Raw genomic sequence first — 27,634 nt, 5'->3', positions numbered from 1 at the left:
CACGACAACAGAGTGCATGACAGTGCAACATGGTAATCCAAACATGACAACATTCCGAAGAACAACAATCATCCAAGGAGAGATCTATCCGATGCAGACAACATTCGCGGCGCGGGACAACACGGAAACAGGCATTCTAGACAATGAAGATTCAACTCAACTGGCTGCAACTTCACGTACGTTCTCGCGATCCGAGTCTGCATCCGAGGACGCCACGACCCTTCTCGCTATCTTTCTCTTTGCCTTCTGGGACCCCTTGGAAGACCCTGCGGCAGCCGATCCTTGCTTTTGATTTGTAGCGTCGCCAAAGGGGTCGTCCACAACATTGCTCCTTTGCGATTTCCTTTCACACCGCATTGAGGTTCAGATAATGTCTATAGGGAGGAGATATGGTCCCACTTACCGAGGGCTCTGATAGCGGGCGACCTTCTTGTGGGCGGGTGACAAGAATGTGCGGCCTGGACTCCTCGTCCTCCTAGAAATATTCACGATTAAGGACGTGCGGGCTAAGGAAGCGTAGGGGACATACTTTACAGCAAGCCTACGCTTCGGCGTGGCCGCAGGACGGGGTGGTGGTTCAGCGCCCTCGTCATCGGCTACGTTTTCGTCAGACTGGTCCTCATCGGATCTGTAGCGGGCACTTATGTGAATCTGTTGTCAGTGCGCTCAAGGAATGCCAACTCACTCCTCTGAATCACTGGGTTCTGCGGCGACCTGGGCTTGCTCCCTTCCCTTCCCTTTGTCTTGCCTAGTTGGGACGTCTTGTATCTCTGGCTCCTCCTCCCCTTCTTCCTCTTCCTCGTCCTCACCTTCGATTGCAGCTACATCACCACGCTGCTCTTCGTTCGCACCCTCTTCCTCGAACTCCAGCCCGATGAGCGCACACAACTCGCGGAAACGTTCGTCGTCAGCATACGTCCGCGCATCCATGCCCTCGATCCGCCTGCTGAACTTCTTCACGAACCCACTGCGGAACTTGTCCACCATCTTCTCAGCCGCCGGGTCCTCGAACGGGCAGTGCTACGCGGGTAAGAATCCGTGATTTGCCATCGTCTGCATCAGGGAAGGAAAGAGAACGTACGTCTTCGAGGTCCGAGAGCAGCATGTGGAGCAGAAGCAGCGTGAGGTCGCCCGGCTTGTCGGGGATGTACAGCTTTCCTAGCAACTGGCACAGGTCCTTCCGTTCCTCGTCTGGTTGAATAGTCAGCCTTCCTACCATGGGCGTACCACCGGGAACGCTGCGCCGCCCACCTGTCCTGTCCTTGACGTACAGAGCCTTAAGGATGTCAGCAGCGAGGTCGAGGTGCACGTCGTTCGCTGAGGAGCCTTGCTTGTCGCTATCATACGTATCTTTGTTAAATGTGCCAAGCTAGAATGTAGGCGTGTACACTCACGCGTTCACCAGCTTCCGAGGGTCCGTCCAGTCGACCAGAAGCAAGCCAAACTGGGACGGGCTGATCATCTCCTCCTCGTCCGCCAGCTCGCCGTACGCCTGTCTCACAAGGTCAGAAGCGGCCAACGCAACCTGTGCGTACCCGCATTAGCACTGTTCTCTCATGACGCGAGCGATGGGGATGAAGACACGACTCACGGACTGCATACGCCGCTGGTTTGCCGCGGAGGAGTAGCAGTACACGGGTAGGAAGTACGAGAGACATTGCCGGAGCTCCTGGTTGTCAGCCGTCGTTGGCGATACATACGCCATGAGCATGCTCGTCAGCACCTGCAAACGGAACTACATAAATTAAGCGTGTAGCTCAGGGAGATCTGAGGACAGACCCGAGGATCGGTGACCAAGCCCGCGAGCATGAGCTTCGAGATCCCTAAGCACAAGACAGCCTGGACCGCAGACGACTCCTCTACCTCGAGGGTCTGCAACAGGAACGTGACGATCTTGCTAGCCTAGTGAGATGCGTCAGCGCACAACCCGTCATGACTAGAGAAATACGAAGCGTACGATGTCCTCAGACCGCAAGAGCAGCTCTTCGTCGTACACCATGAGGATGTCAAAGATGACCTGGAGTACCTTAGTCTTCAGGTCGTCCGCGGCACTCTGGACTTGGTTCAGGAAGAGTTGAAAAGAGTTCATGGCCATGCTCTGTCACCCGACGTTTTGTTGAGTTGTATTTGGTGAAGCGTCGTCAGAACTGCTCACCTTGGCGATGAGGCAGCATAAGCCCAAGTTGACGAGCCCTCTTTCGCGCAAGACAAGCTCCTTCCTTTTGACTGCGGGGATAACCAGGTCGGAGAGGAGGCCTTCCAGTGTCGAGTTCTCATCAAAGCTCTGCGTGATGATCATCTTTAGGTTTAATCACTACAAGCTTTCGCATGCCACGACTGACCCCTTGCACACGGCTCAGCATGGCCGTGCAAAGCCCGAGGCAGCGCAGATCGATGGTGTCCGCCCTCTCCTGTTCTTCCGCAGACATGTCGACGTAGCTCTTCGCGCGACGCAGAGAGCGACTTCGTTGCGAGCTCTGTGTCGTATTTAGGGAGCTGTTACCGTCTGGCAAGATATTTGACTTGTTGATTGTGAGGAAGCTGTGATCGAGGTGAAGGACCTGGTCACTCACCGCATCAAAGAGCTCCTCTCCGTCACGAAGCTTTGCAATCATCTCGACGATGACACGTATCAGCTCCCGTTCGCTCGGAGAGGACGCTTTGAGCACGTCCATACACGGCTCTGTGAGGCTTTCTGGCAGCAGTTCGTGTGCAAGCATCTCGCCTGTTGTATTATTGCATCAAGATCAGCCGGTTCTCTCACCATATATCAGTACGACTTACGAACAACAGCAAACGCTTTGCGCCGGCCAATCTCGTCGGAGAAGTCTGACAGGGCTGCCATGCGAAGGAGCTCGGATACAACAAAGGCGCGTTCAGAGACAACGTCCTCTAGTCGTTCCATCTCTTCATCATTGGCTGCATCGGCCTCGGAGCGAGAGTCCGCCTGCAATCTGGCGTCCTCCAGTTCCTCAATAGCGTCGAGTAGTTTGTTGCAGGCTTCCTGCAGATAGAAGGCAAGCGCTGTGACAACGGGGACCTTTGCGGCTTCGAGATGAGCCTCCATGTCGTGCTCACGGCAGTACGTAGTGAAGACGCGTGCGACGAAGATGGACTCCGCGCTGAGATTTCTCCAAAAGGCATCTAGACGAAGAGTGCTTAGTTAATATCATTGTCCATGTGCAAGGGAAGGCATATCTGAATTTTACCATCGAAGACAATGTTATCGAGAATCCTCGTCAAGAACAGCGACTTGAGCGCATCCACCGCCACATCGATGCCCTCCTGGGTAATGACGTCAAACAGCTTGACGAAAGCCACGACACTTCCGAGCGACGAGTCCGAGTCTGTCTCCTCGTGGCCGGATAAGATGTCGAACCATATAGCGATGGCCTGAGAAGCCGCAACTCGCACAGCACCCTCCCGGTCGCCCAAGCCGTCTCGGACAACCTTCTCCCGCTGGGCAAGGGTGAGCTGGCGCGGATGCTCAAAGTTGCTTGAGGACTGGTACTTCCGTAACCTCGATTTGCTTTTAGAGCCTCCCATTGATAGGATGGTGGCGAAGAGGAGCTTGCGCACAACCGGGTCCACGTCCCGACTGCGGGTGAGCACGGCAGGCACGGTACGCGGCGTCAGAGGGACGTGCATCAGCGCACAACGGCGCACTTCACTGTTCGGCCTGTGAGTGCAGATAATGGAGACGACAGAATGGACCTACGCAGAATCATCATATTGCAAACGCTCCAGGAGGATCTCGAGCATGCTTGGCTGATTGGCGGGCAGCTCACTGGGCACCTCGCCTCCAAGGATCTTGGACAGCCCAATGACAGCGTATACTCTGATGGTCGCCTCCTTGTCGTACGCACGCTCCACCAAGCATTCTCTGAGGTTAGAGTACGTATCCTCGCTACAAGGATGGCCATGATTTCAGTCCCTGCCTGCGTTCCGATGCTGAATCAGAAATGCTTACTCAATCTCGCCCAAATGACTTATGATCTCTGTGACTAGGGAGACAGAGCGAAGTCTGACAGTTTTGTCCTTGGCCGTTGAACCTTGCAGGAGCCACTTCAGAAGACGGAGGGCGAAGCGCGCAGCGAGGGTGTCATCGACCGTGGCATCATTTCCCTGTTTGTTTTGTTGGGTCTGTGCTGTTGCATATCGCCAGAGATGAGTGACATTCCCTCGAGTGTGGTACGGACTGGGTTGTCACCTTTCTGAAGGATGAACTGTACGTACGAGCCAATGAACTTGACGACTCTGTCGGCTACCTGGCAGCCTTTCTTGATAGGGAGTACGCGAGAGGTCATATCGACAAAGACATCATAGAAGACCTTCTCTCCGGAGAGCTTGGTAACATTCCCGTTCTGAACGGACTGGCGGACGGAAGCAGCCTGCAGGTGCAGCTTATGGAGGGTAGTACAGTTCTTCCGATGGTTCGCGGTAGACAACTGTGATTGATCGAAAATGGGTGGTACAACTTCGTAGAGACTTCGCAAATCCAGTGAATTTCGAGGCATGGTTGGCAGTCGGGAAGGGTGTGCTACGACCGGAAGCGGAATGGGACTTGAATCTGAACCGCCTCCGAGTTGATTGAACTGGCTTGAAGAACAGTAGACGTTGCCTATCGACTACCCGGTCAGCGCTCCTCAATACAGCGGTATCATATGTACGTTGTCCCTACCTTGATGGCCGACTTGAAAGGGTTTTGAGTCGCGTTGACGTCGAAGTTGACGTTGAACCGTAATGAACATGACGGATCTCAGATCGGCGCGTCGCGACGCGCCTCTCACGTGATGAATCAGTGAGGCGAACTCCCGCTCAGCGAGGAACGACCCTCGACCATTGAACGACCAAGCTACTTAGCATTCGCCGCTCGCATGGTCCTTAAAATTATGTGACTCATCCGGTATAATGAGGTTCTGTGGTTACAGACGTACTCCCAATGTTGACGCGGACGGCGCAGTCCCAACGCTCCTGCCAAACAGAGCATACACATATGGTAACATTCATCGTTATTATGTTAATGTACTGCGGGCCGCGACAACACAGCGCAACCACAGTGGCTATCCGTCTGCGCGACCAGCTCTCTCCCAAATCCAACCCTCAACACAAACTATTCTGTTGTCAGGGGATCCACGTTCGGGAGCACATGAGTCTACCCATAGTGCCACTCCACGGTGTTTCAGTGCTGACAAAGATAGCCTTTATGTTGATTCCTCCGCTTCCAGTGCCCGTATCAATTCGACAGACTTGTCTGACCTTGGCCGCACTCCACACGGGAATGGGATTACGTGGCTTACTCGTACATCAGTCATGATACACGAAGAAGTCCGTGATGCCTACCTCATCATACCCGAGATGAATTCTGGTTCAAAATCGATTTCCACGCCCGTCGTGGGATCGCGTGCTTTTGTCACGTCGAGCGTAGCGAGGATGCGGGAGACAGCGAGCCAGATAGAGGAGTCACCAAAAGCTTGGCCCGGACACAACCTGCGCGAAGTCAGCGGGGAGAAGGCACGTTAGACACGCAACACACTGAACTGAGGTGGCGATACGTACCGACGACCGAACCCGAAGACGAAGTCACGAGGATCTCTTTCAGGATTCGCCGACAGGAAGCGCTCAGGCTTGAAAACGTCGGGTTCTTCATAGTATTCGGGATCCCGGGTGATAGCCCTACAGCGAGAAAGATCGATACGAGGTTCTGCTTTACTATAGCTCAGTAAGCGAAAGAGTGCGTACCAAACGTTTGGCATAATCATCGAGCCGGCCGGTATGGTGTACGAGTCATAGGTGTCATCCTCCGTGAGCTGGTGAGGTAATGCTGATGCGCACGACACACGACACAGCAGTGTTTAGATGTAAGTCGGTGGCATGTATAGACATACCAAGATCCACAACGTACCAAGCGGAACCGGTGGATTCCATCTTCACATATCGGCATCAATGCGACGCAAACATGGCAGTGCGCTATATGGACGCACCGGAACACCTCCTTGAGCAGAGCTTCGAGATATGGCAAGGATGCGCGATCTTCGAATTCGGGCAGTCGCTCTGTACCTACCACAGCGTCGAGCTCGTTCTGTGCTCTTTGGCGTGTATTGGGGTACAGAACAATAGCGAGCATAAATGTTGTTAGGGCGGTCGCAGTCTGTAGAAGGCATGGGCGTGTGACGACAGGGTGTCAATGCAGCTAAGATCTCCTGCAACACTCACCGTATCGGTTCCCGCTGGTATTCGTGTTACTGTCAGGCATGGTGAAGACACATGGGCGCACAGCCACGTACCGCCATATACGATGTTTGCAGCCCCTTTGATGTCCTCCCTATCGTAGTCCGAGACCTGTCCATCGATAGTGTATTCGTCGAGAAGCGTCGTCATAAAGCAGTCGCGTGCGGTTCCTTGAACCTACTCGAGAAGTCACTTTTGAATAGTTAGATCTCCGCGGCATTCAGGTATACGCACCATAGCCGCGTGCACACGCTCGTATGGTACGTCAATCATTTGACGGTTGAGCCTGTTGACCTCCGCTACTTTAGCCATGAAGTGCATGCCGGGTATCCATGCCGGGATGAACTTCACTGACAGTGAAAGTAGGTCAGAACGGCATACCAAAACAATGAGGAAGCAACTCACGGAATGGAAAAAAGTCAATCAGGCTTGCGGCAGCGCCTCCAGCCTCTATAATACCCAGTATAGCACGTTCTGCAAGGGCCACGAATTCATCGTCGGGACACGACACACTATGCCCGTAGGCAATGTCCATCATCAGAGCACTAACGTAACTGACTCAGGTAATGATCGAAACACGATACATAGTCAGAACGATGACGGACGACGTGCAGTAGAGGCCTGTGAGTTCCTGGAGATTTGCAAAAGTACAAAAGACATACTGTTTGAGCCCCTTGAAGAGAAATATCCCTACCCAATCTCCGTCGTTGCCGTCCTGGTTAGCATCGATGAGTCCTGCGAGAAGCCTCACGGACTCGCGCCGCTGTAGCGGGATGTATGAGTCTAGTGCGGTCGATGTTTGAAAGGCGGTTTGGAACCAACGGCGCTGACGGCGCCACTGATCTCCGTAGGGCAATATGGTGACATTGTTGGTGAGGCCAACCCTTAAGAAGCCATACAGTCGTGATCAATCTCATGTAAGTGACAGAGAGAAAGGCTGCATGCGACGCACAGCTCGGAAATGTAGATGGTCCTGGGTCTGTCTGAGTATTTATAGCCACGCCTGTCAAGGAGCTCTTCCATCGCTCGAGCCGAATTGAGTATGATAGCAGGCTTGTTGAATATCCGTAGATACACTACATCGCCTGCACATTGGACACGTACAGTAACCTAGGTTAGATGGATTACACCAGTTAGCAGATGTGCGTAACGCGCCGTATATTTTCCTCCATTCCTTGAAGACGTGCTGTTGGTATTTGAGCGGAAGGTGATGAGCACTCCCGACGATGGGAAGACGACTCGGTCCCGGAGGCAGAGACGAACGTCGATCCCGCGTTGTGCATATGAAAAAGATCACGATCAACACTAACAGCAGTTCGATGATAGCCATGAAGACAGTGCCTCAGACGGTTGGCGTAGCACGAAGATTACGGTCAGAGGGGTGTAGAGGGGGACCGCAGACAAGGGATGCCTGCCAGCTCGAGGTGGTCTCACCAATGGCGGGGTGTTCAGTGCATCGAGAACATCTATCGGGGATGCAGCAAACTTTAAGTACATTCATCAGGTACGAGCGACTGATATGGGTTGCCTGACGCGCACGTACTTCCCGTTCTACTTTACCCGGCGGGCATAGTCAGGCGCCATCCTCTGTGCGCGGTGCCAACTGCATTTATATTGGTCGCGAGGGACATACAAATGGCCGAACGTGTGGATAACCAGTCTGTAAATTATCAGATCGTTGTCGTTCTCTCCGTGGTGCACAGCATTGCCGCACGAACCTGCGCCAGAGTACCATAGTAGTCAGAGTACCATACTAATCAGAGTGCATCGATATCCGAGTCGGCAAAACGGCGCGTTGTCTGAAAGTGCCTGAAGCCAGTGTTGGACAGACCCCGAGGTCAGACCGGCAAGTGGGGCGCAGTCTGAGAAAATCCGACCTGAGGAGGAGGAGGAGGAGGAGGAGGACCGAGGTACCCAAAATTTAAAGTCAGGGTAGGTATGGTACGCCGGGGCCCGGAAGGCGGCAGAGTCGCTAGACTGTTCAATTGTGGCGCGGCTCGGCGCCACCCGCGCGTGACTTAGCGCTGGCTCGCACCAACGTCGATGTCCTACTAGTACTACTAGCACTAACTTACTAGTAGCTCCCCGTGCTATACAGTCACTGTTCGACTTCACGCGCGAAGTAATGCGCGCCTCTATCGTGGAAGCAACTGGCCACCCGTGTAAGTAGTTCGCTAGGTCTTGTCTACACTACGCTTTCGGGAGCGCAGGCGCCGCGCGGGTCACACAAGTACCTTCCTGTGGGTGGCCGGCACATACTGTAGTCAAGGATCGTGTATGGGCTGGGAGCAGATTATCGAGCGAGCAAGGCGTCGGTTGTCAGATTCGTGAGTATCAGGTACTTGGTACGTCGGCCAACTCTGATACCAACCAAAAGCAATTGACCAATGATAAATTATAGCCACGCTATCCTGAGAAGAGGCAAATATCAACCAAAACGAGCGTGTGCATCCTCATGATACGGCGGTGAAGTTGTGATTCCAGAGAAGAATTGTCAGTCAAACCAAAGCGAGCGTGAATCCTCATGAGACGGCGGCGAAGGTGTGGTTCCTGAGAAGACTTGTCAGTCAAGCATATCGTCTCCGAGCTCGGTAATACATACGTGTATGCAAGTCCGACCTGGTTGTTCTGCGTGTCAAACACCTGCACAACGCGATTCAGCCTCGAATCCGCAGAACGCTCCCGAGGTACATACCGCATAGTACCTCTCCAAAAACTTCATCCCGAGGACCCAGTCGAAGAGGCCGCTAGTCGTGTTCCATCCGAGCGGAGTAATGTAGCTGTACCTCAGCCCTACAACGCCACCGGCCTCGACATTCTGGTCGGCGGGAAGGAGTTGCGTCACCGCGTCGAGGACGAACGGCTCTCCGGAGATGTAGACCGTGAAGTTCTGCAGCGACGACACGGAGTCGAGCGGTATAGCGGTCAGCTGGGTCACGTTGTCATAGTAAGCACCGGGGATCGCGTCGAGGTAGATGTCGTAGAGGTCATCGGCGATTACGACAACTGACACAGTATCAGTATGCCGTTGACGTCCCAAAAGGTGTCAATACACGTACCCGAGGTGCCGGTGTCAACAATGCCGCTGTTGGATGAGTCGTTACCGAGAGCGGTCTGGCCGTATGTGAGGTTCGCGTCGATACCCCAGTATCGACTTGCGGGCCACTTCGACGTCCGTGGCGTATATGTGACATCACCGACGAGCTGAGTTTGATACGAGCAGTGTGAGTGCAATACAGGTGCGCGACCAATACCATACTCACACGCGACTGGTCGATGCCACCGAAAGACAGCTGTCCGTCTGTAAAGCCATGAGCACGAAATGGGTTGCGTACTGCAAGGTGACTCACTTATGGAGCTGTTGGAGTTGTTGCCGGTAATAGGGGAGAAAGACACTCCAAGAACCTCAGTGTCGATCACACCCTGCGCGAGCGCGTTGTCCATAACGGTAGGGATTGTTCCATTGATGAATGACCCCGTGGTCTCGTTGAAAACAGTCCTGTTAGTATCTGACGTAGGCCCGAGGCCGATGATTCCCTCAAACGGACTATCATTGACGGATTCATGAGAATCAGTCAATTCGGCGAGCGCGGAAGGTCTACGCACGCAAACCCTGTGGCATTTGATGCTGCGCCGATCGACTGGTTGTGGATGATTAGGCCGGAAGCCAAAGTGACGGTATCCAGCCCTATTCAGAGTGCAATCAACAAGAGGATATCGACGCATTCACGAACTACTCACATTCCTTCCCTAACACCACACCGCTGCCGTAGGTGATATTTATCCCCTCTCCAGTACTGATGCTGGTCTCTGTGGTCACGTAGGGCTTGGTCGCGCTGGGATGAACAGGTCATTCAGTCTGCAGGAACACGACTACTCGTTCAGTTGACGCACCCGACCCATGTGTTCGAGCTGCCAGTGTCAATGATCACCGTATAGTTGGTTGCTGGGTCCCCGACGCCAATCGACATGGCATAGGCGGCAAACATATTGACGATGGGTACATCGCCGGTCCCAGCGGTGGCCAAGAGTGACGCGGCGCGTTCGCGGCTGGCCTGACCCATGTTATTGAATGACTCGGAATTCGTGCTGCCGTGCAGAGGGTGTACATCGACGACGACTGCACCCGAAGAAAGAGAAGCTAAGGAGGTGCAGAGTGCAGCGAATGAACACAGTTGTCTTATCCCCATAGCGATGTCAAAGAAGGAATAATGAAGAATGACCGTGGAAGGACCTGCAGGGGACAGGGAAAGTTGAAGGACCTGATTTGCCTCGCTGCGTTATATGGAGCACCTCCTCCGAGAGCCCCTTGGTTCGCAGAAGCAATCGGTGATGTCGGTCTGCCGGGGAACCCGAGTCGTATCTTGATGATGATGATACTGATGAAATCTGCATTTATTCAACCGCAAGAGTCGTATTTTGAAAACCGCGCTCACCATCGCCGATCACGGTGTCACTGAGTGTTCAGCGCCCAGCGGTCTCGTCGGTGAGACCGTTTCATGCGCGTGAGTGATCTTGACCATTTTGGTCGATATATGCATGCTGTTGAAGAGAGCTGTGATATTTATGTGTCACATCCCGGTCGTCCGTCATAGGAAATGAATACCTTAGCGTAGATTGAAAGCCACTGCACTCCTCAATATGTGTGGCAGTAGCGTGCTTCGACATAGAGCCACGACAACAGCCAAACAACAGCCATGACGATCACGATCGTCGAGAAGGCGGAGGACTCGTCGGTGCCGTAATACACGGTCGTCGGTGAGTCGCACCTACGCATCAGTTCTGACCCGTCTGTGACGACTTGCGAGTGCTTGTATCTTACACGGATTCAGGTTGCCCACGTTACCAGCACGGCCGTGACTGACGCTTGCTCCCGTGTTGAACATAAAAGACCGCAACCACGCGCTGAGTCGATTGAACGCATTCGTAATCGTATTTGTAACACCTCACGAAGAGGGATATAGCCGTCCAAACATTATGTCTGTCGGCCCAGGTGCAGTCTGCATTCAGCTACGAGCATCATCATGTCCACCGCGAAAGGCAAACGAAGAAGATCTCGCACCGCGAATCAAACTAAAGAACCGCACCACATCCGTCATCCGTCCGTCCCGCTCTTCCCCTCGTGCACCATTCTCCGCACAGAGGCATCCAGTACGGGTCTCATGCGAACGTCCGCGCAACATGCCGGCCTACACGCTAGGCACGGACGTCTGCCAGTTCTACGTCGGCGTGTGGTACACGTCAACGCGTTCATCATCCGCTAACGCGAAGATGGTTCCATCGAGGCTGCCCTCCGCTCGCGCGGCGCATGTCTCTGGGCTACACCCTCGCCGAGGGCGAGACGCGTCATGGGTGCGTCGACGCCCGTCCGAGAACGGACGTCTCTGCTGGGGGGTCTTGACCTTGCGTGCTACGCGTGGTCGTTTCGGTGATCGCAATCGATATTCCATACGTCGGCACAGAGGCACGACGAGTGTTCTGCAACTTCATATGTCGGCGCGAAGGCACGACGGGCATGATGTTCTCTAGATCTCTTTGTCGGCACGGGGGCACGACGGTTTTGGCGGTTTGTGTAGGGCGATAATCAGAGCCTACTCTGGAGCCCGCGCAGGGTGTGCTGCAGGCCCTCGGAGGCGATGGGGACAGACAGCGTGTCCGGGCTAGAGACCCTGCCCGTCCACGCAAGGCATCACTTCTCCGAGACTGCAGTCCCCGCTTCTCTAGTGTACCAGATGCCAAAGACGGAGCGTCGAGAGGGCGGCCGGCCCTCCAATCTGCGAAACGCAGGAGCGGTGTCGAAAAGGAATGTGCGAGGATGACGGACCTCTGGTGTGCAGCCCATTCCAACAAGGATCGCTGTCGTCGATAGAAAGTCCGACAGGTCGAGCGGGTTCTGCGAGCTGGCCTCCTCGCGAATAACGACAGGCGGAGCTGTCTTGTGCGTAACGAGTGTCGCGGCCTCCGAGCTGCACAGAGTGAAGAGGCGAAGTACTGTCCGCCCGATGTCCGCCAGCGGAAATGTATCGACCTTTCGGCGTTTGGCACTTACCACATCACGTGGCCAACACAACGCGGGCCTATTGAGCGGTCGTGAACAGGATGCTGGGATACTACTGCTTTCTCGGATGTACATATGTATCATAGCGTATACAAAACGATGCCGATTGCGACCACCGCCTCGCGAAGAGGGGTAATGGGTTTCCAAAAATTATACGTGCCAGCCCAGGAGCAGTCCGCATCCAGCTACAAGCGCCCTCAACACGTCCGCCCACGAAGGGTACGACAAGGACCCTGCGCCGCGAAGCATACACACTCGAGGACCGCACCGTGTCCGTCACTGTTCGTCTCACTCTTCCCCTCGTGCACCTTACCACTCAAACACCTGGCTTAGGGGATGATGGGCGTCGCTGGAGCCCGTGCGGCACGCTGGCCTACCTGCGTTATCGTGCACGGTCTCCCACCCCATCACAGGTGTTGTCGTCGACAGGATTGTAGACGACTAAGAGGGGCGTCCGAGAGAACGGAAGCCCGGTATGAGTGGGAAGCAGTCTGCTCATGGCAGCGCGTTCCCGAAGTCTCCGACTCGCAGAAGCAAGCCGGAGCAAGTCTCGCAGTGCGTACGTCCGTCTGGGTCGGCGGACGTAGCTTTGTTGCATTAGAGTGCGCCGGGCGTGGTGACACGCCTGGAGCTCTGTTTTTGATCTCACACGTCGTGCCGGAGGCATGGCGTAGCATAGATCTTTATTCCGATGTGTTGTAGGTACAGCACAACAGTATCAAAGCGGATCCTACACGAGGATCCAGCTACCCGCGCGTCCATCTCTGGAGCAACGGTTCATTTTGATCCTATACGTCCAGCGCAAGCTGGACGCAGGGAGGATCGAGTTTTCCGTGCATCCATTTCTGGCGCAACGGAAGATAGGCGGTCCCCTACGTCCCGCGGATGCCGCAGGACGCAGTGAGGGACCCAGGGTCCGCGTGTCGTATACGTATATACGACTACGGAGGATGGGCTGGTGCGTCGTCGAAACGGCGCACCGGGGCGCAGGCATACGGGGACGACGAGGTCGAACAGCGTGTCCGGGTGAGGGACCCTGCCCGCCCATACAAGCGTCGCCATCCGTAACTGGACGCCCTGAGGGTGTGGACCCGTCGCGGGAGCGGCGGTTCCGACCGGGTGCAAGAAGCGGAGCAGGAGGCTGGCCGACCTCCAGTCTGCTGGGCAGAAGCGATGTCGATAGGGAGGGTGTGCGACGGTGTGACGGACGTCGGGCGTGTGGCCCACTCCAGTAGCGAGCTCGAGCTCGAATGCGACCCTTCTCACTCTCCCCGGTGTGAAGCCGGTTCGTCGAGTGGTATGCGGTACGCGCCCGAGTGATCGATGCAAGCGTTGGCCTCCTCGCGAGAAGGGACAGACGGAGCTGCCCTGTGCGTAGCGAGTTTCGCGGCCTCTGGACTGCACGGAGATGAGGGGAGGGAAGATGGCGACCTTGCGTACTTTTCTCCCCTTATATTTCTATCGATCCCTCGGCGCTTGTCTCATTCCTGTAGCGGCGCAAGCGCCGTCCCCGACTCCATGTGGGAGCCTGAACTGTATTATGAATGAACATCGATTGAGCAGTGAGGGTGGTGTAAATAAGATGATACAATAATCTACATAGATCTTAAACTCCGCTTTTAGTGGTACAACATAGACCTAAAGCGGAACATAAGTATCAGCATCACTACTGTATACTAATGCTGTCTCCTTCTGGGTCAGATACACCTGTGTGTTCCAGCAGTACAGTTGGTTGATCATCTGCATGTTTAGAGTTGTCATGCATAAAAGCCTCTGCAGGATGTTCTGTAAAACCTGCTGTTTCTTTTTGGAAGATTTCATCACTTTTTTGGTGAATGTCTTGGATGAATTGAGCATCAACACCAGGAAGAACACCATCATCTGGAAATTGATCTATGTTACTCTGATCCAACAGGATCTGCTCATATAATTTGTTATGGTGCTTCAACCAAAGAAGAAAATGCCATATTTTGGCTTTTTGCACTCTGAATGTATTGCCCAGGTCACTGGCTTTGATTTTATGAGGTCCAATAAATACAACTGAGAGATACCCAGTGGTGTCTGCAGGAGTTCTAGGAAGCACTGTTGTTGTTGATATGATATACATATCATGTGTTATGGTGTTTCCATGAAAAATCTTTGGTTGTCCAGGTTCTGAAGATCCATACAAACGGGTTACATGGGCAGTGATATGATAAATAGCACATGCCATCTCTTCAACCCATGTAAGGTCACAAAATTCAGTAGGAAGATGACCTCTATATAGATTATTTGCCAGTGCATATCTGGGCATAGCTGGTTTCTTTAGGGAATTATAGCAGTCTGAACATAGTGCTATTCTGTGATTGATAGGATCACTGCATAGCAGCCCTTTTTTATCCAACATGAAGCCATCCAATTCATTTCCATACAAGAACTCATTGGAATTTTGTTGTACAATGCATTTCTGAATAATCCATGGGGCATGTACCTGCAAAACAGACATGTTATGCACTATGTTGGGGATTTGATTCATATCATAGATCTTTGTTTTCAATCTATGGGCACTGCTAGAGTACACAGAGCAGATGAGAGGAGAATGCCATTGTGTTGCTTTCCAATAATTGTATGCACACTGTAGCTCAGTCTCAGTGCTAGGTATGGTAGGCCAATTCATTTCTTCACTGAGGTATGATTGCTTTAGTTGTATGCTCTTGTCTTGTCTTTTCAACCTTCTATAGTCTCTTTGATACTGAACTTGCTGCTGTTTCCTTATTTCTGGGAGTGTGTTATGGAATATTGCATTTATCACAGCATCACCATAGTATGCAATCAAGATACTTTCAACAATATTGCATGGCTTTGGCACATTAGGTAACATGTTGCCACTGTATGTCACAGCTGTGAAGTATTGTTGGTACACTTCAGCAATACTCAAGTCACTGATATATTGCTTAATGGCCAATATCTTGGAAACCAGTATTTGCATTGCTCTTGTTTTGCTCTTCATGTAGTCAGTCTGAAATATGGTGTAACAATGATCTAAAATGTCCTTGTCTAAACGTTTCAGTTGGCTGAGAATATGAGGGTCTATATCAGGAACTGTACTTGAATGAGCAACATCATGTGCTATACTGGAAAGCATAGGAGATTGGCATAGACATTTCAGAATCTTGCAGCCATATAATTGTATATAGTAATGCTTCAAAATTATATATCTACAGTGGAATGGTGAACTGAGCAGCAGAGAGCAGTTGCATGTTTGGCACAGGAGAACATCTGACATATTTGCCAATAACACTTTAGATGAGTTGAAATGCTGCAGTAGTTGCTTAGCCAAAGATGCTTTGGATTGCCTGATACCTTGTGTCTGATCAACACATGTACAAACAGCAGCCCATAATTCAGCTCTGGTAAGGGATTGTAATTGCTGCAGGTAATAATCATCAGTATAATAGAACCATGAAGGATTGCTATTCATGATGCCTTGGACTGTGTCATTAGGGACACTTGCAATTGTATGTGGTATGATGTCTGATGATGAGACTGGTATATAGTCTGCAGAATCATCTGGTAAAACTGGTAGTGGGCCTAAGACACTGTCTGGTAAAACTAGTATTGAGCCCAAGGCCCTATCTGGTAGTTGGGAAGTAGGGGCAATACTAGTTAGTTGTTGTGACATGGAAATGGCAGCTGCTTCAGGGGGGAAGACAAGATGTGTTGAAGTGAATGTCTCGATCATAGTGGCAGGAGGCATGTTATATATGCTCGGAAAAAACCGGAGGAAGATCCGGCCGCACGAGCGGAACACAGAGCCAGGCAGAGCCTCGGTCAGACGCGAGCGCACGGCTTGCATGTGGACAGTTTCCCTATGCGGTATCGCGCGTACCGTATATGGACGAAAATTTCCCACGGCGACACGGCATCCCCGGCGCAATATCGTTTCTACTTGACAGAGCCCTCCCTCCCTTCGGGAGGAGTCGGGGATTTTCCATCACGTGGTGAACACGCCCACATGCACTCAAGTGCGACACGGCTGACGTTCTAGAGTCCCTGTCTTTGACCGTGCCTTGCGGCTTGCCAGAAAATTCTCAAATTCACCAGAAAAAATCAGCACGCACAGTTCGAGTGTTCCTCCAATTTATACGTATCACTGCTCTCGTTGCCTATGGTTTTACCAAGTGAGCTCCTGGCCGTCATAGCGAATAAACTTCCCCGTGTCCTCCTTCTTGAGTCCCAACACCACCTTCAACTGGCCGGCGACACTCTCCGGGGGCTCCAGCGGAGCTGACACGCCGCCCAAGTCCGTCTGCACCCAGCCCGGGCATAATGATATTACGATGAGGTCAGGGCGAGTTTTGGCCTGCTTGTGCGTCTACATGACAAAATATGCACGCCAGGTCAGCCTCACCTTAGAAGCAAATCAGAGGTACACACAAGCATGTTCATCGCAGCCTTGCTCGCACTGTACCTCGCCGCACTAGCGCCGTAGTCATGGGTAAGGCCGCCCATAGACGAGCTAACGTTGACGATCGTCTTCTTGTTGCCCTTCTCCAGGAACGGGAGACACAGCGACGCAAGCAGCGCGGGCCCAACGACGTTCGTCTGTAGTATCGCAAGGAACTCACTATACGAGAAATTGAACGCGTCGTCTTGCGCAAGCTTCCGACACGTACGTGAATTAGTGGGCTCGACACTGCGGTATGAAAGGACCAAGTGCACTCACGATACCAGCGTTGTTATAGAGGTAGTCGAGGCCGCGACCATTCAGCACCGCCTCAACCTTCCCGACGCTCGCGCGGATGCTCTCTTCGCTGCTGACGTCCAGTTGTATGATGTGCAGCTCTGCGCCGGTGGGCTCGAGGGCTTGCAACTGGGACGCGGAGGAAGGGTTCCGACATGCGGCGATTACAGTATTTGACGTTGCAATCAGTTGTCGAACGAGCTCGAGGCCGAGGCCGCGAGAAGCTCTGTGAACGCGCAATGAGTGTGCACATCGTGAAGGAGAGACGCAGTGTGTGCGTACCCTACGATAAGCCAGGTACTAGCGGTGTTTGCCATTCTCTCCAGAGTCGAGATACTTTGCACGAAGAGAGCTTGAGTCTGCTGCGCCTGACTTAGTCTCCCAGTCTCTCACTCTCACGGCCGGGCTCCCTTTTAGGGTGGACGTGAGAGGCTGATGCGGGACTACGCCTGACTTACTACAACGGCTCCTATATATGTGCCCTTCCAACAGTCCTGCGATGGCCCCGGTACATTTTTGAACGACTGGGGCGTTCGTCCTCGGCATTGATGAGATGGTCGTACAAGTCAGCAGTGCGGACCCACAAGTGGGAGGAGGTCATTGGTCTATCATCCTCCTTGATGTAGGCGCCCGCCTGGACTTCGGTCGCCAATCATCGTCAGGACTCAGGAGGAGGAGAGAATCCACTTAGCTTCTGAGCCGTGTCGCCCGCGCGACACCCCTGCTTGAACGCGACATTATCACATAATGCAGACTCACAGCAAACTCTCTCGGTTTTGCATACGTCTGACGTACATTGGGTTTGCTCTTTGAAGGCCGAACGTGTTTAACCTGATGAGTGGGCCAGTAGTCCAGTTTCCACAGGCGTAAAGTTCGGGCGCTTGGAAGGTGAGAGGACATAGAGAAAGCCGCCAGCGACGACGGCATGATTGGCCACAAATACATATACAGATGATACGTGCAGGGTACATCATCAGCCAGCTCAGCGTAGCATATACCACCCGATTGGCGTAGGACACTCACAAACACAGAATATCTCGCATCGTCACCGCAACTCCCTGTCCGCGCGGGCCGTACTATTCCATTGCTGAGAGAATGAGACAATTAGCACGTCTACGTCTACGCCTGAGCTGACGCTGACGTTGACGAAGGGAGCCTAGGGCCAATACCATCCAGCATCAATCCCGTAGTCACACTGACTCGGTGGAAGCACCACACTGTATGCGCATTCGGCACTCATCATCATCATCGATACAATGCACACACCTCTCACATAGCACTCACTGGAACGCATTTACCAAGGCAGCTCTTGCCCGTCATACGCAAAGAATCTGCCCGAGTCCCCCTTCGTGAGCCCCAGCACCACCTTCAGCTGTCCCGCGGCGCTCTCCGTGGGCTCCAACGCCGCGCTGGAGCCGCCCATGTCCGTCTTCACCCAGCCAGGACTCAGCGAAATGACAGTAAACTCCGGGCGAGCCTTGCTCTGCTTGTACGTCTATACACGCGTCAGAGTGTCGCTCTAGGGTGATCGGCGGGAGATACGCACCAGCATGTTGACCGCGGTCTTACTCATGCTGTACGTCGCCATCGCAGTCCCGTTGTCCTTCCCGATGCTCGCAGTACCCGAGCTGATGTTGACGATCGTCTTCTTGGCGCCCTTCGCGAGGAGCGGCGCGTAGAGCTGGCCCATCATCGCAGGCGCGGCGATGTTCGTTTGGAGCAGTGACAGCAATTCGCTGTAGGAGAAGTCGAATGCTTCGTCGCGCGGGCACTGTCACAGGACGCATACGCCGATCAGTCAATGCTCCGGGAAAAATGCAAAAAAAGGCCTCACGATTCCGGCATTGTTGTACAAGTAGTCGAGCCCACGGCCCTTCAACACGGCCTCGACCTGCCCGACGCTCGCACGCATGCTCTCCTCGCTGTTCACGTCGAGCTTCACGGTGTGCAGCTCTGCGCCGGCCGCGTGCCCGAGGGCCTGCAGCTGCGACGCGGAGGACGGGTTCCGGCAGGCGGCGATTACAAGGTTGTTGGGCATGGAGGTAAGCTGGCGGACGAGCTCGAAACCGAGGCCACGGGATGCCCTGTGGACAGAGTAGAGGTCACTTTAAGCCTCGAGTAGTGGGAAGAGCAAGGTACGCACCCTGTGATAAGCCAAGCAGTAACAGTCGTCATCGTCGCTGAAGTATGCGATTGGACTGTGTTGCGGTCGAGTCGTGTAGCGGAAGATGTCGAAACTTGCTGCTACCACCACTGCTCGCGTCCACCCTCGTTATATACGTCTGCCCTCGTGCTTCCGACTACGTATAGCACGGCGTCTGGGCTGACAGTGCGAGGCCTCCTTCGCGCCGTCGTCATTGTTCGATGGTGCTTTGCGAGCGTCCCCTTCGTTTTACATAACTGAGACTGAGTAGCGCCATTCTATTCCTAGACGTCGACGTAGATGGTCAGTTGTCTGCCGGGTTGAGCGACAGATTGCGCCACGGTGTCGCCCTGCCGGGGAGTTCGTGTCAGTACCGCGCCTGGGGTGGGCGCGGCGTCCCCGTGTCGAGCATGACAGAGCGGATAGTAGGCACAGAAGGCGCAGAACGAAGACTGGCCCGGGGTGAGCAGAATGTCGAGGAGAATGACTTGTGTGGTGCTGGAGCATGCGCCAGGATGGGCGCGGGCTGAGAACGGCCTCGAGCTTGACGCGGTCACGGGACACGCGCACCACAGTCAGCATGAGCACTGTGCGGCATGCCAGTCGATGGACACACTGCAGCTGCGTTCCGAGCTTCGAGGCTCTTTGTCATGTTTCCAACGCTGGTCGCCCCAAGGTCACCGCTTTGCTGGGAAGGCGCGCGGCTCAGCGTCATACTACATACAGGTGGTTCGGTAACACTGTCCAAGAACTATCCTAGGTGGCGAGAAATATCGTAGTGCTGCATATGTCGTAGTCCGGGAGTACATACAAGTTGAAGATAGTCAACATAGTCCGTTTACGGGGAGATATCAATAGTCCAAAGTCGGGGCCGCTCAGCCAACTTACGCCTCATCTGAGCAGCGTTCGATATGTGGTTTCTTATTCTTGTGTGCTGTTTGGCTGTGCCGTAAGCCTGCATCGAAGCGACTGAACTTGTCGCCGCAGTGCATGCACTTGCACTGGGGGTGCCCAGTATGCGCCGCCTCGTGGCGGGTCCTGTCGGGCGATAGTACGAATGACGCATTGCATCCATCGTGTCTGCACCAGTAACGACCTTCCTGCTTGTAGCCAGGTTTATCCTGCGCAAGCGGGGCGATAGGGATGCGGCGCCTGGGACCCTTTCTGGTAGGTCGAGTAACAGGTGCCGCGGCGACCCTGGGAACAGACGCAACTTTCGACGCCTGTTTCTTCCTGTGAGCGGATTGAGTGCGTCCTGCGACAGAAGTCTGCTTTCGCTTCACGCGTTTTGGTTTGGGTTCATAGGACGAGTCGTCGTCGTCATCATCTTCGGGTTCGATAAACGAATCGTTGTCGCTTACACCTTCGCCGGACTGTTCGTCTTCCTCGTCCCCAGTCCGACCGCTCTCGCGTTCACCAGAGTCGTCCGCGACCTCTGGCGGAAGGTCGGACGCCTGTGAGAGCGTAGGAGTGGCCGGCCGTCTGACGTGCTGCACTGAGCCCTGGTCGCTGGAAGGACTAGGCGTGCGCGACGAAGCCACCGTCAGTGGCGTAGACAACGCTCTGGATGACTCAGACGCGTCCGCATGGGAGGCAACCATCGTTCCTGCACTGTCAACGGCAGGAGAGCGGGACCTGTTCATAAGCATACGCGCCAGCAGGACAGCCACAGACTGCTCTATCTCATTCATGCCCGCAAACAGCTGTAACGCAGTAGCGTCCAGCGTCGATTCGTGTGCAGGCACAGGTCCATTGACAACTTGAACCTCGTGAGTGCCAGTCTCGGATCGGTGCTGAACTGATGATGCCTCGGTGGCCTTCTGAGATGGAGTCTCGTCTAGACGGATGCGGGGGTCCTGAGCAAACGACGCATCGGAGCTTTCTTCCGGGTCGCATACGCGCGATGCTTGGTGGCGCCCTGACTTGCGCAACTCGGAACCCCCAGAGATTGGCACCCAAAATTGGACGAGCGTGCCACTTCCAACGAGACGCATACTCGTATCCTTGGCTGCGTGTGGCGCCTGAATGTAAGGTGGCATTGCATGCGAGTGAGTTGTTAATCACGACGAGCACGGCAGATACGTCTAACGTACATCGGGTTTGCTATCTGAGTACCACGACACGTTCTTCTTCTTTGTCATCGTAGCAAGATCGCCTCGGGCGCAGAACGCGAGTGGCGAGACGGCGGGGGAGTAGTGGTGAGCGCGGACTCTGCCAGCCTAGACTGACTGTCGCGGGTTGCATAGAGGAGACGCGCAATGTGAGATAATGAGCTGGTATCAGAAAGTATAACGCTCACACTGGTCGTTTGTGTATGTTCACAGCAGAAGACGCAGCCACAGTCGCGTACTACTTATAAGGAGCCCATAGACGGGCGCTAGGCGCGGTATCCGGAACGAGCGTTGACAAATATCGAGCTTCCAAGGATGGCATAACAGTCACGTATAGCGATTCACTGCAATTTGGTTAGCTTCAAGTGACACTTAGGTATACCTCCGAGTCAGGGACTGGTGAGCCAGGGGCGATGGAGGCGCAGGTCGGCGGGTGTGCATAGTTGTCTTGATTCATTGTGACCGGTAAGAAAAAAAACAGAGGGAATAAATGCCTCGCATGCAGCGCGACGGGCATCGCAAGTGACTCGCAATATTAGAGGCTCTAGAGGACAGGAAGGGCAGGATCGACGTGGATCGTGGAGGGCCGCGCGCAGTGGCAGTCCACGCGTCCATCACGTGGGCGCAACGCGAATTCCCACGCGTCCCGCATATAATGCGTTGTCTGCCTCGCCTCTGTCCTCTCAACCCTCCTCTCGCAGCAGACTCGAAGCCGCGACGCTCGCCACGCACAGGACTCATCGTCCTCTTTCGCGAGCGGGCTAAGGTCTGAGCCATCCTCTACGCTTTTTGCGCCCGAGACATCTGCCTAGCTGGCTATGCAGCCCAGTCCGACTACTGGCCTGTGACGCTAAGCGTCCTCATCAACATACCAGAAACTCGCCGGCCGTAGGGCGGGTCAAGGTGGGACTGCCCATACGGAACTTCGCTGGGGCGAGCTCCCCTTACTACTGTGCCGACTTGGGATATGTTGCAGGTACGGGCACCTCTATCATCCGTTGACGTGGCTCCCTTTGTCTGTCTCCCTATCGGCGTCGCCCCGTCCTTGTGACGGATTCTTCATGTCCTTGGGTGTCGTTGTGGCACTTCGATGCCGTGGTCCATGGTACAGTTGACGGTCTTGCGTTGTCGGTGCGGCCACTGGCCATGGCGTCTGCGCTGACCACCGCCCATACCATTCAAAGACCTAAACGTTAGCGTAGTGCTCGCGCGGAATCATCGGAAACCGGACGGTTAGACTTTATCAAGCGGCAGCCGCTGATGAACGTCCCGGAGAACATAGTTGTTCTCGTGCTGCCCTGCGCACGGCGAGCCGTGTATTGTCTCGACCGTGCGCTGACCTATGGTCGGGCAAATGGCACATAATATCTGGTGTTGGCTTACAGGTTTATTGCACCACGCTGGCCAATGGGTTCCAGGGTGGTGCTGAGCTTTGCGGCTGGACGATGCGCGACACCCTGCAGCCTTGTGGTGACAGAGCTGCCGAGCGCTGAGGTGTATCTCAAGAAGGGATCCCTCTGGCAGGGGGTCGACCTGCAACCTCACGTCGACGGGTACGTGAGTACCCCGGCGAGCCGGTCTGCTATTAGGTCTGACCTTGTAGCTTCTGTAGGACGTCGACGTACGAGGGGAGACGGAGCTACGGACGGCCTCGTGCCGTCGACGTGGATGACGCTGTGTCCTTCAGTGCACTTCGCGGCGCACGTTTGTTCGGTTTTGTACCGACGTGTAACTCGATTCAGACTACTCCTTGTCTGCTGCGTACCCAATTTTTCGCTCTTGTTCTCTTCGTGAGGACCGTTTCGTGTTCCCGTCTTGTATATATCTACCTCCAAATGAATGCGAGTCCACATGCTGCGAATCGGAGGCTGCGGGCTGAGCGCTGAGTACTCCTCTTGCCGGTTTCCTTTCAACGCTGTACTTGTTGATTGTTCAGTGAGGGTGCACTTGTACGCTGTGCCGACTCGACATGTGTTCCCTTGCAAAATCTCAGAGTGAAATATTGTACGGTGGCGGTTGCAGGATTCTGTCTGTTCGAGCTCTGTCCTGAAAACGCCGACTCTTGCTCCTCTCTCTCTGACACTGGCTCCGCCGTTGGGAATGCCGTTCGCGTGCGCTGTGTCTCGCTCATACCGTATCGAGATGATCTGTGGTACCTTGACCTGCAAGTATATGTGCTAATTGACAAGAATAACAACGGAATGACTTGTGTTCTGTGTAAATGGCCTGATCGAGAACGTCTCACGTCTCCAGGACATATTACCAGTGCAATTAATGCATCTTTGCTAACCGGAACCTCATTAAAGCTGTGCGCGAGGGGATGAGGTATGCAAACACGATTTGCACATCTCGCGATGCTGCAACACATGAGGTCAGTAAGCGTCCTCTGTTGTCCGATCCCGGCCTGATCGTACCTATTTAATAGATGTCTCCTCTTCATCGTAATGGCCGCAACAGCGGGTCGTGAAATGCTGCCGGTGGATGCAGAATGCAATCCCGAGCCCAGTCACTAGACCCTTCACCTTCGGACGGTGTCTGCCTGGGCTGTGAGGGACTCATCGGGGTCGTCGCAACTAGCTCCGTCATTTCGTAGCTTGCAGAGCTGCAGTCGACGCGGCTGACGCTCGTAGTTGTACACAGTGCCGAAGGGGAGTACGGCGGCGGTACCGATTGTCTCGTCTGGCACGACATCGCATGGTCGCATGATGATCGAGAGGGGCTGCTCAAATCCAGAACCAATGGCGTCAATGGACTCCTAATGTCATCGGGGCCTCCCTCGGAATTGAAGTGGCGGAGGGCGTCATTCGCGGGTTGCCCGAACTTCCGGTTCGGTGACCGTAGCTGACTCATGGCCTCGGAGGCATCGCGCTCAAGGAACGGCGTGACCCTCGCAGGCCTAGGATCGTCGACATCCAAGAACAATGATGTCTCGACTGGAGAAGTTAGTATGTGAGCTTGGTAGAGATCATTCTATGGAGAAGTTCGCTCACCGTCAGGCCGGTTCGTCCATCCAGATCGATGTCTGCATCGCTCCCGGTACTTGACGTAGAGCTGCTTGCTGATGGTTGCAACGACATAAGCCGCCAGAGTGCTCAAGAAGACCAAAGGCACCAAGACGGCGAAGTCGCGCGGTGTGAAGCAACCCGCCGGAGCAAGCGCAGACATTGTGATCTGCGGGAAAATCGACGGTTATGCGTCCGCACTACGGTCGGTAAGGATAGAATGTGCTGGCTCGACTGTGAGTGGGCACACTAAGGACTGTAGTGCGCTCAGTGACCCAATCTGCGCTCGTGAACCTACCAGATATATCGCTGAACAATACCTGGCTATCACATGCTGTAGAGCTGGACATTGGAGGTAGCCCACGTACCACGCATCTAGTGGCAGGCGTTGGTCATGATGCGTTCATGGGCAAAGTACTCAGGTGGGAGACTCTGAAACAGCGAGGAACAGATCTCATCGTCGTTTAGTAGTCAGTGGATGTTCCGAGATTTCTTGCACCAGACGAGAGCCTCAATTACACAGCCTTGCTGCGCCAATGCAGTGTATGCATAGAATGACGGGAGTTGAACCTCACAAAAGCAGCGCTGCTAAGCTGACCAAGTGTTGCGATCACGTCAGTCGGCGACTATGGACAATAGGCTTCACGGCTATATACCCTCAAAGTCGGCGTACATTCAACCCAACCGAACGTCTCTGGCTTTCATGTGGTGGCGGTCAAGTGTATCATCTAGCGAACTCGAGCCAGTTTCGCAATACTCGATGAATATCGGTGCCGCACAACGTACGTCTTGGTCACTACTACTACTCGGTGTGCTTGAAAGACGTACATAAGCAGTGTTTGTATTCATAGTATTGCTCGGGTGCTATGCGCAGAAGATGCTGTCCGCAATGAAGGCGATACACTCTTTGAGCTACTAGTGAGAATACTTTTACTGGTGTTACTAGTATGCCAGAGCATCCCCGGCACGGGCTGACAGAAAATGCGCAGAAAATGTTCAAGATATTCAAATGTGAGCCGTTGAGCGTAGCTCGATCAACCAGCCCTTCCCACCGCCTCGCCACGACGACTCGAAGGGTAGAAAGCCCAAGCGACGATCTGGCCCCTCTACGTCGCATCCTCCCTCGAGCACAAGGAATGGCGAGAGCACTCACACACACGACAACATCCCAATCGCGTGATTGACATTGAAGATCCGACATCAGTCATTCACGAGAATACGGACCACGTACTGCATGTGGGAGGCGAGGGCGACGATGAAAATCAGAGTCCACCACGCCGCCGGACTGATCGCCACGTAACTTTCGCTGACACACTGTCCATCGTAGCATCTGCGATATGAGACTACCGTCTCGTGTATGTTATAGTGCTTAGCCTACTTGCGTAGACTTTCTGTCTCTTTCTATTCTGAGGTGACAATCGCAGGCTAGTAGCTACCGAATGCGCCTTGATTCGAGTTGCCCTTCCGAGCCCCACCCACAGAGCCTGGTTCCTCTTCGACCTCGGCAAGATTGTGGTCATCAGAATGTGATGGTCAAGGCCGTCGACTATGATGGCAACCGCCGCTCGCTCGGCTGAATGCTCGTGTCGGACGAGCTTGCGAGACAGAAACCACGACTCACTGAGAGATGTGCAGTGCACAATGCACAGCCTGCTCTGCTGTCTCGATCTGTGTCGCAGCAGATGTCTTCTGCTGAGCCGACCATTCTCCCCGCATTCGTGACTAGTACAGTTGTCTGGTCGTTGCTCACATAATCCAGCCCTTCGTGGCACATTGGCATTGACGAGCAGAGGTTGTACCATAGTCTCATCCCTGTAAGCTACAAGTGGTGTAGTCTAGTGAAAGAAAACAAGAGCTATTCGAAGTGCATAGTGGCCGCGGGGCCTTCGAGAACGGTCGTCCGAGTGGGCGCGCAGAGGAGAGCGATGCGCGCCTAAGTCTCCTGCGTGCGTACACTCAGTGAGGAGGAGGAGGAGGAGGAGGAGGAGGAGAGGTTTCCATTTAGCCACAGTGAGGTCCCCGCCAACGTCTGAAGCGGACGCCCGGCCTTGTCCGGGACAGGGACATCCTGTGACTTCTGCAAGCAAGGGCACATACATCCTCCCTGCCGTTCGGCTTTCAGCCCTTCAGCTATGACCATCACCACCGCATACGCCTCGGAGGTCTCTAACTTCATCAGGCCACTGACGGCCAGCCACACATTGATGAGCTTCATGATGTACTCGCGTACTGCCCCGTCGTCGCCTGCGTGCTCAGAGAGCAGATAGATGAGCTCATCCATGCGCAGCTCGGTATGATCAACAAGGGAGATACAGAATGTGTCTGCGCAAGCTCGCAATAAGCACTCATATGACAATGTAGCGCTGAGAGGGTACGAGACACTCACAGCATAGAGTGTTTCGCTTGTTTCCTGCGATTTCACCATCTGTAATGAAGTTGTACCGCCACAACTATTTGTAAGTCGGCGCAAGCATCAGCGCAGTCCGACCGTAATGTCATCCAGCATGGTAAGCGTGACACCAACCTTGTAATCAATACGAATAAAGGCGTTGTGACGAACAAAGACGAAGAAGCCTTCGAGTTCCCTCTCGCCCGTCTGAGTGTCATTGATGAAGGGGCGCAACGTGTTTATGACGAGTTTCTAGGGGCCGGTGAAGTTAGGTTCTAGGTTTATGCCACATCATCAACAATTTACCTTGAAGCCGTTGAGGCAATCTTTGTCGCTGCCCTTTTTGAAGAACTGATCGATGAGGTCGGTTAGGGCTTTCTGACGCGGATACTTCAGCAGGTCCAATTGCTTCAAGCCCGCCTTCTCAGTGTCTTTGTCGTGAGACTAGAAATGAGTGCGAATGACGGTTAGATGAACCATGAATATGAATGTGATGCACATACGCTCGGTTTTTCCGCGTCGAGGGACTCGACGTCGACGTAAGACCCATGCTCCCATTTCAGGGCACGGTAGCCAGGAACGGGCCGCGTCTTGCGCTTTTTACACGGGTTCGTAAACATCCTGAGTACGTAGCGCTGTGAGCGAGATGCTGCGATAGGGCGCTGCGTAACTACGGCGATGGGTCCGACTCAGACGCACTCTTCAATATCGGCTTTATATTTGTCCAACTTGGCATTGCACATAGCAGCTGTAAAATCGAGAGACCTCGTCTGAGCTTGACGGTCAGTGAAATGCAGAGAAAAGAAACACGTTACCCAGAAATTTGAGCTGCTCTTGGACCTTCGCGTCCTTTTCGCTCTTTTGCAGGTCGCAGATGGCTTGTCCCATATTGCTTCGTTCGAACGGTTCAACGAGAGAGAAGAGGCGGTTGCAGAAGACAGCAGTAGGCTGGCGATCCGGTGAGCGAGAACCTGGCT

General features: G+C 53.9%; 9 protein-coding genes across 9 annotated transcripts; all 9 read right to left on the bottom strand.

Annotated features, from left to right (window-relative positions):
• Nucleotides 1–681: 681 nt before the first annotated feature.
• C8Q71DRAFT_708566 (nuclear condensing complex subunit) lies at nucleotides 682–4,517 on the bottom strand (the record flags this gene model as incomplete). The annotated part of the gene is given in 15 exon segments (XM_047920628.1): nucleotides 682–1,020; nucleotides 1,082–1,191; nucleotides 1,252–1,337; nucleotides 1,395–1,525; nucleotides 1,592–1,723; nucleotides 1,780–1,902; nucleotides 1,958–2,098; nucleotides 2,156–2,284; nucleotides 2,343–2,522; nucleotides 2,562–2,725; nucleotides 2,785–3,144; nucleotides 3,210–3,670; nucleotides 3,719–3,907; nucleotides 3,971–4,181; nucleotides 4,196–4,517. 15 exon segments carry the CDS (start codon nucleotides 4,515–4,517, stop codon nucleotides 682–684), a joined length of 3,078 nt encoding a protein of 1,025 aa, XP_047778333.1.
• Nucleotides 4,518–4,984: 467 nt separating this feature from the next.
• Nucleotides 4,985–7,561, bottom strand: C8Q71DRAFT_835533 (cytochrome P450 monooxygenase; the record flags this gene model as incomplete). Its single annotated transcript, XM_047926429.1, has 12 exons — nucleotides 4,985–5,295; nucleotides 5,344–5,490; nucleotides 5,560–5,824; nucleotides 5,906–5,928; nucleotides 5,985–6,151; nucleotides 6,217–6,230; nucleotides 6,288–6,408; nucleotides 6,466–6,581; nucleotides 6,637–6,785; nucleotides 6,894–7,115; nucleotides 7,184–7,316; nucleotides 7,360–7,561. The coding sequence occupies 12 exons, from the start codon at nucleotides 7,559–7,561 to the stop codon at nucleotides 5,205–5,207; spliced, it is 1,650 nt and encodes a 549-aa protein (XP_047778332.1). The 3' UTR covers nucleotides 4,985–5,204.
• A 1,192-nt stretch (nucleotides 7,562–8,753) lies between these two features.
• On the bottom strand, nucleotides 8,754–10,421 carry C8Q71DRAFT_796959 (acid protease; the record flags this gene model as incomplete). Its single annotated transcript, XM_047925715.1, has 9 exons — nucleotides 8,754–8,781; nucleotides 8,834–8,874; nucleotides 8,927–9,237; nucleotides 9,291–9,435; nucleotides 9,495–9,532; nucleotides 9,582–9,778; nucleotides 9,838–9,919; nucleotides 9,973–10,067; nucleotides 10,126–10,421. 9 exons carry the CDS (start codon nucleotides 10,419–10,421, stop codon nucleotides 8,754–8,756), a joined length of 1,233 nt encoding a protein of 410 aa, XP_047778331.1.
• Nucleotides 10,422–13,896: 3,475 nt separating this feature from the next.
• On the bottom strand, nucleotides 13,897–14,687 carry C8Q71DRAFT_868047 (uncharacterized protein). Its single transcript, XM_047928303.1, has one exon. The coding sequence runs from the start codon at nucleotides 14,673–14,675 to the stop codon at nucleotides 13,956–13,958; it is 720 nt and encodes a 239-aa protein (XP_047778330.1). The 5' UTR covers nucleotides 14,676–14,687; the 3' UTR covers nucleotides 13,897–13,955.
• Nucleotides 14,688–16,442: 1,755 nt separating this feature from the next.
• On the bottom strand, nucleotides 16,443–17,329 carry C8Q71DRAFT_858062 (NAD-P-binding protein; the record flags this gene model as incomplete). The annotated part of the gene is made up of 4 exons (XM_047927475.1): nucleotides 16,443–16,643; nucleotides 16,706–16,930; nucleotides 16,995–17,238; nucleotides 17,295–17,329. The coding sequence occupies 4 exons, from the start codon at nucleotides 17,327–17,329 to the stop codon at nucleotides 16,443–16,445; spliced, it is 705 nt and encodes a 234-aa protein (XP_047778329.1).
• Nucleotides 17,330–18,146: 817 nt separating this feature from the next.
• Nucleotides 18,147–19,295, bottom strand: C8Q71DRAFT_63623 (NAD-P-binding protein). Its single transcript, XM_047919639.1, has 4 exons — nucleotides 19,156–19,295; nucleotides 18,847–19,096; nucleotides 18,559–18,783; nucleotides 18,147–18,507 (listed from the first exon to the last, which is right to left on the bottom strand). Exons 1-4 carry the CDS (start codon nucleotides 19,185–19,187, stop codon nucleotides 18,307–18,309), a joined length of 708 nt encoding a protein of 235 aa, XP_047778328.1. The 5' UTR covers nucleotides 19,188–19,295; the 3' UTR covers nucleotides 18,147–18,306.
• A 493-nt stretch (nucleotides 19,296–19,788) lies between these two features.
• C8Q71DRAFT_907696 (uncharacterized protein) lies at nucleotides 19,789–21,296 on the bottom strand (the record flags this gene model as incomplete). The annotated part of the gene is made up of 2 exons (XM_047928967.1): nucleotides 19,789–21,176; nucleotides 21,249–21,296. 2 exons carry the CDS (start codon nucleotides 21,294–21,296, stop codon nucleotides 20,040–20,042), a joined length of 1,185 nt encoding a protein of 394 aa, XP_047778327.1. The 3' UTR covers nucleotides 19,789–20,039.
• Nucleotides 21,297–23,702: 2,406 nt separating this feature from the next.
• C8Q71DRAFT_858059 (uncharacterized protein) lies at nucleotides 23,703–24,431 on the bottom strand (the record flags this gene model as incomplete). Its single annotated transcript, XM_047927474.1, has 2 exons — nucleotides 23,703–24,199; nucleotides 24,257–24,431. The coding sequence occupies 2 exons, from the start codon at nucleotides 24,429–24,431 to the stop codon at nucleotides 23,703–23,705; spliced, it is 672 nt and encodes a 223-aa protein (XP_047778326.1).
• A 1,770-nt stretch (nucleotides 24,432–26,201) lies between these two features.
• On the bottom strand, nucleotides 26,202–27,277 carry C8Q71DRAFT_858058 (uncharacterized protein; the record flags this gene model as incomplete). Its single annotated transcript, XM_047927473.1, has 5 exons — nucleotides 26,202–26,590; nucleotides 26,655–26,718; nucleotides 26,793–26,909; nucleotides 26,964–27,101; nucleotides 27,161–27,277. The coding sequence occupies 5 exons, from the start codon at nucleotides 27,275–27,277 to the stop codon at nucleotides 26,202–26,204; spliced, it is 825 nt and encodes a 274-aa protein (XP_047778325.1).
• Between the last annotated feature and the right edge of the window lie 357 nt (nucleotides 27,278–27,634).

The sequence above is a fragment of the Rhodofomes roseus genome, assembly GCF_022264815.1.
Source record: "Rhodofomes roseus strain CIRM-BRFM 1785 chromosome Unknown C8Q71scaffold_11, whole genome shotgun sequence".
NCBI lineage: Eukaryota > Fungi > Basidiomycota > Agaricomycetes > Polyporales > Fomitopsidaceae > Rhodofomes > Rhodofomes roseus.
This window is presented reverse-complemented; position numbering and strand designations above follow the sequence as displayed.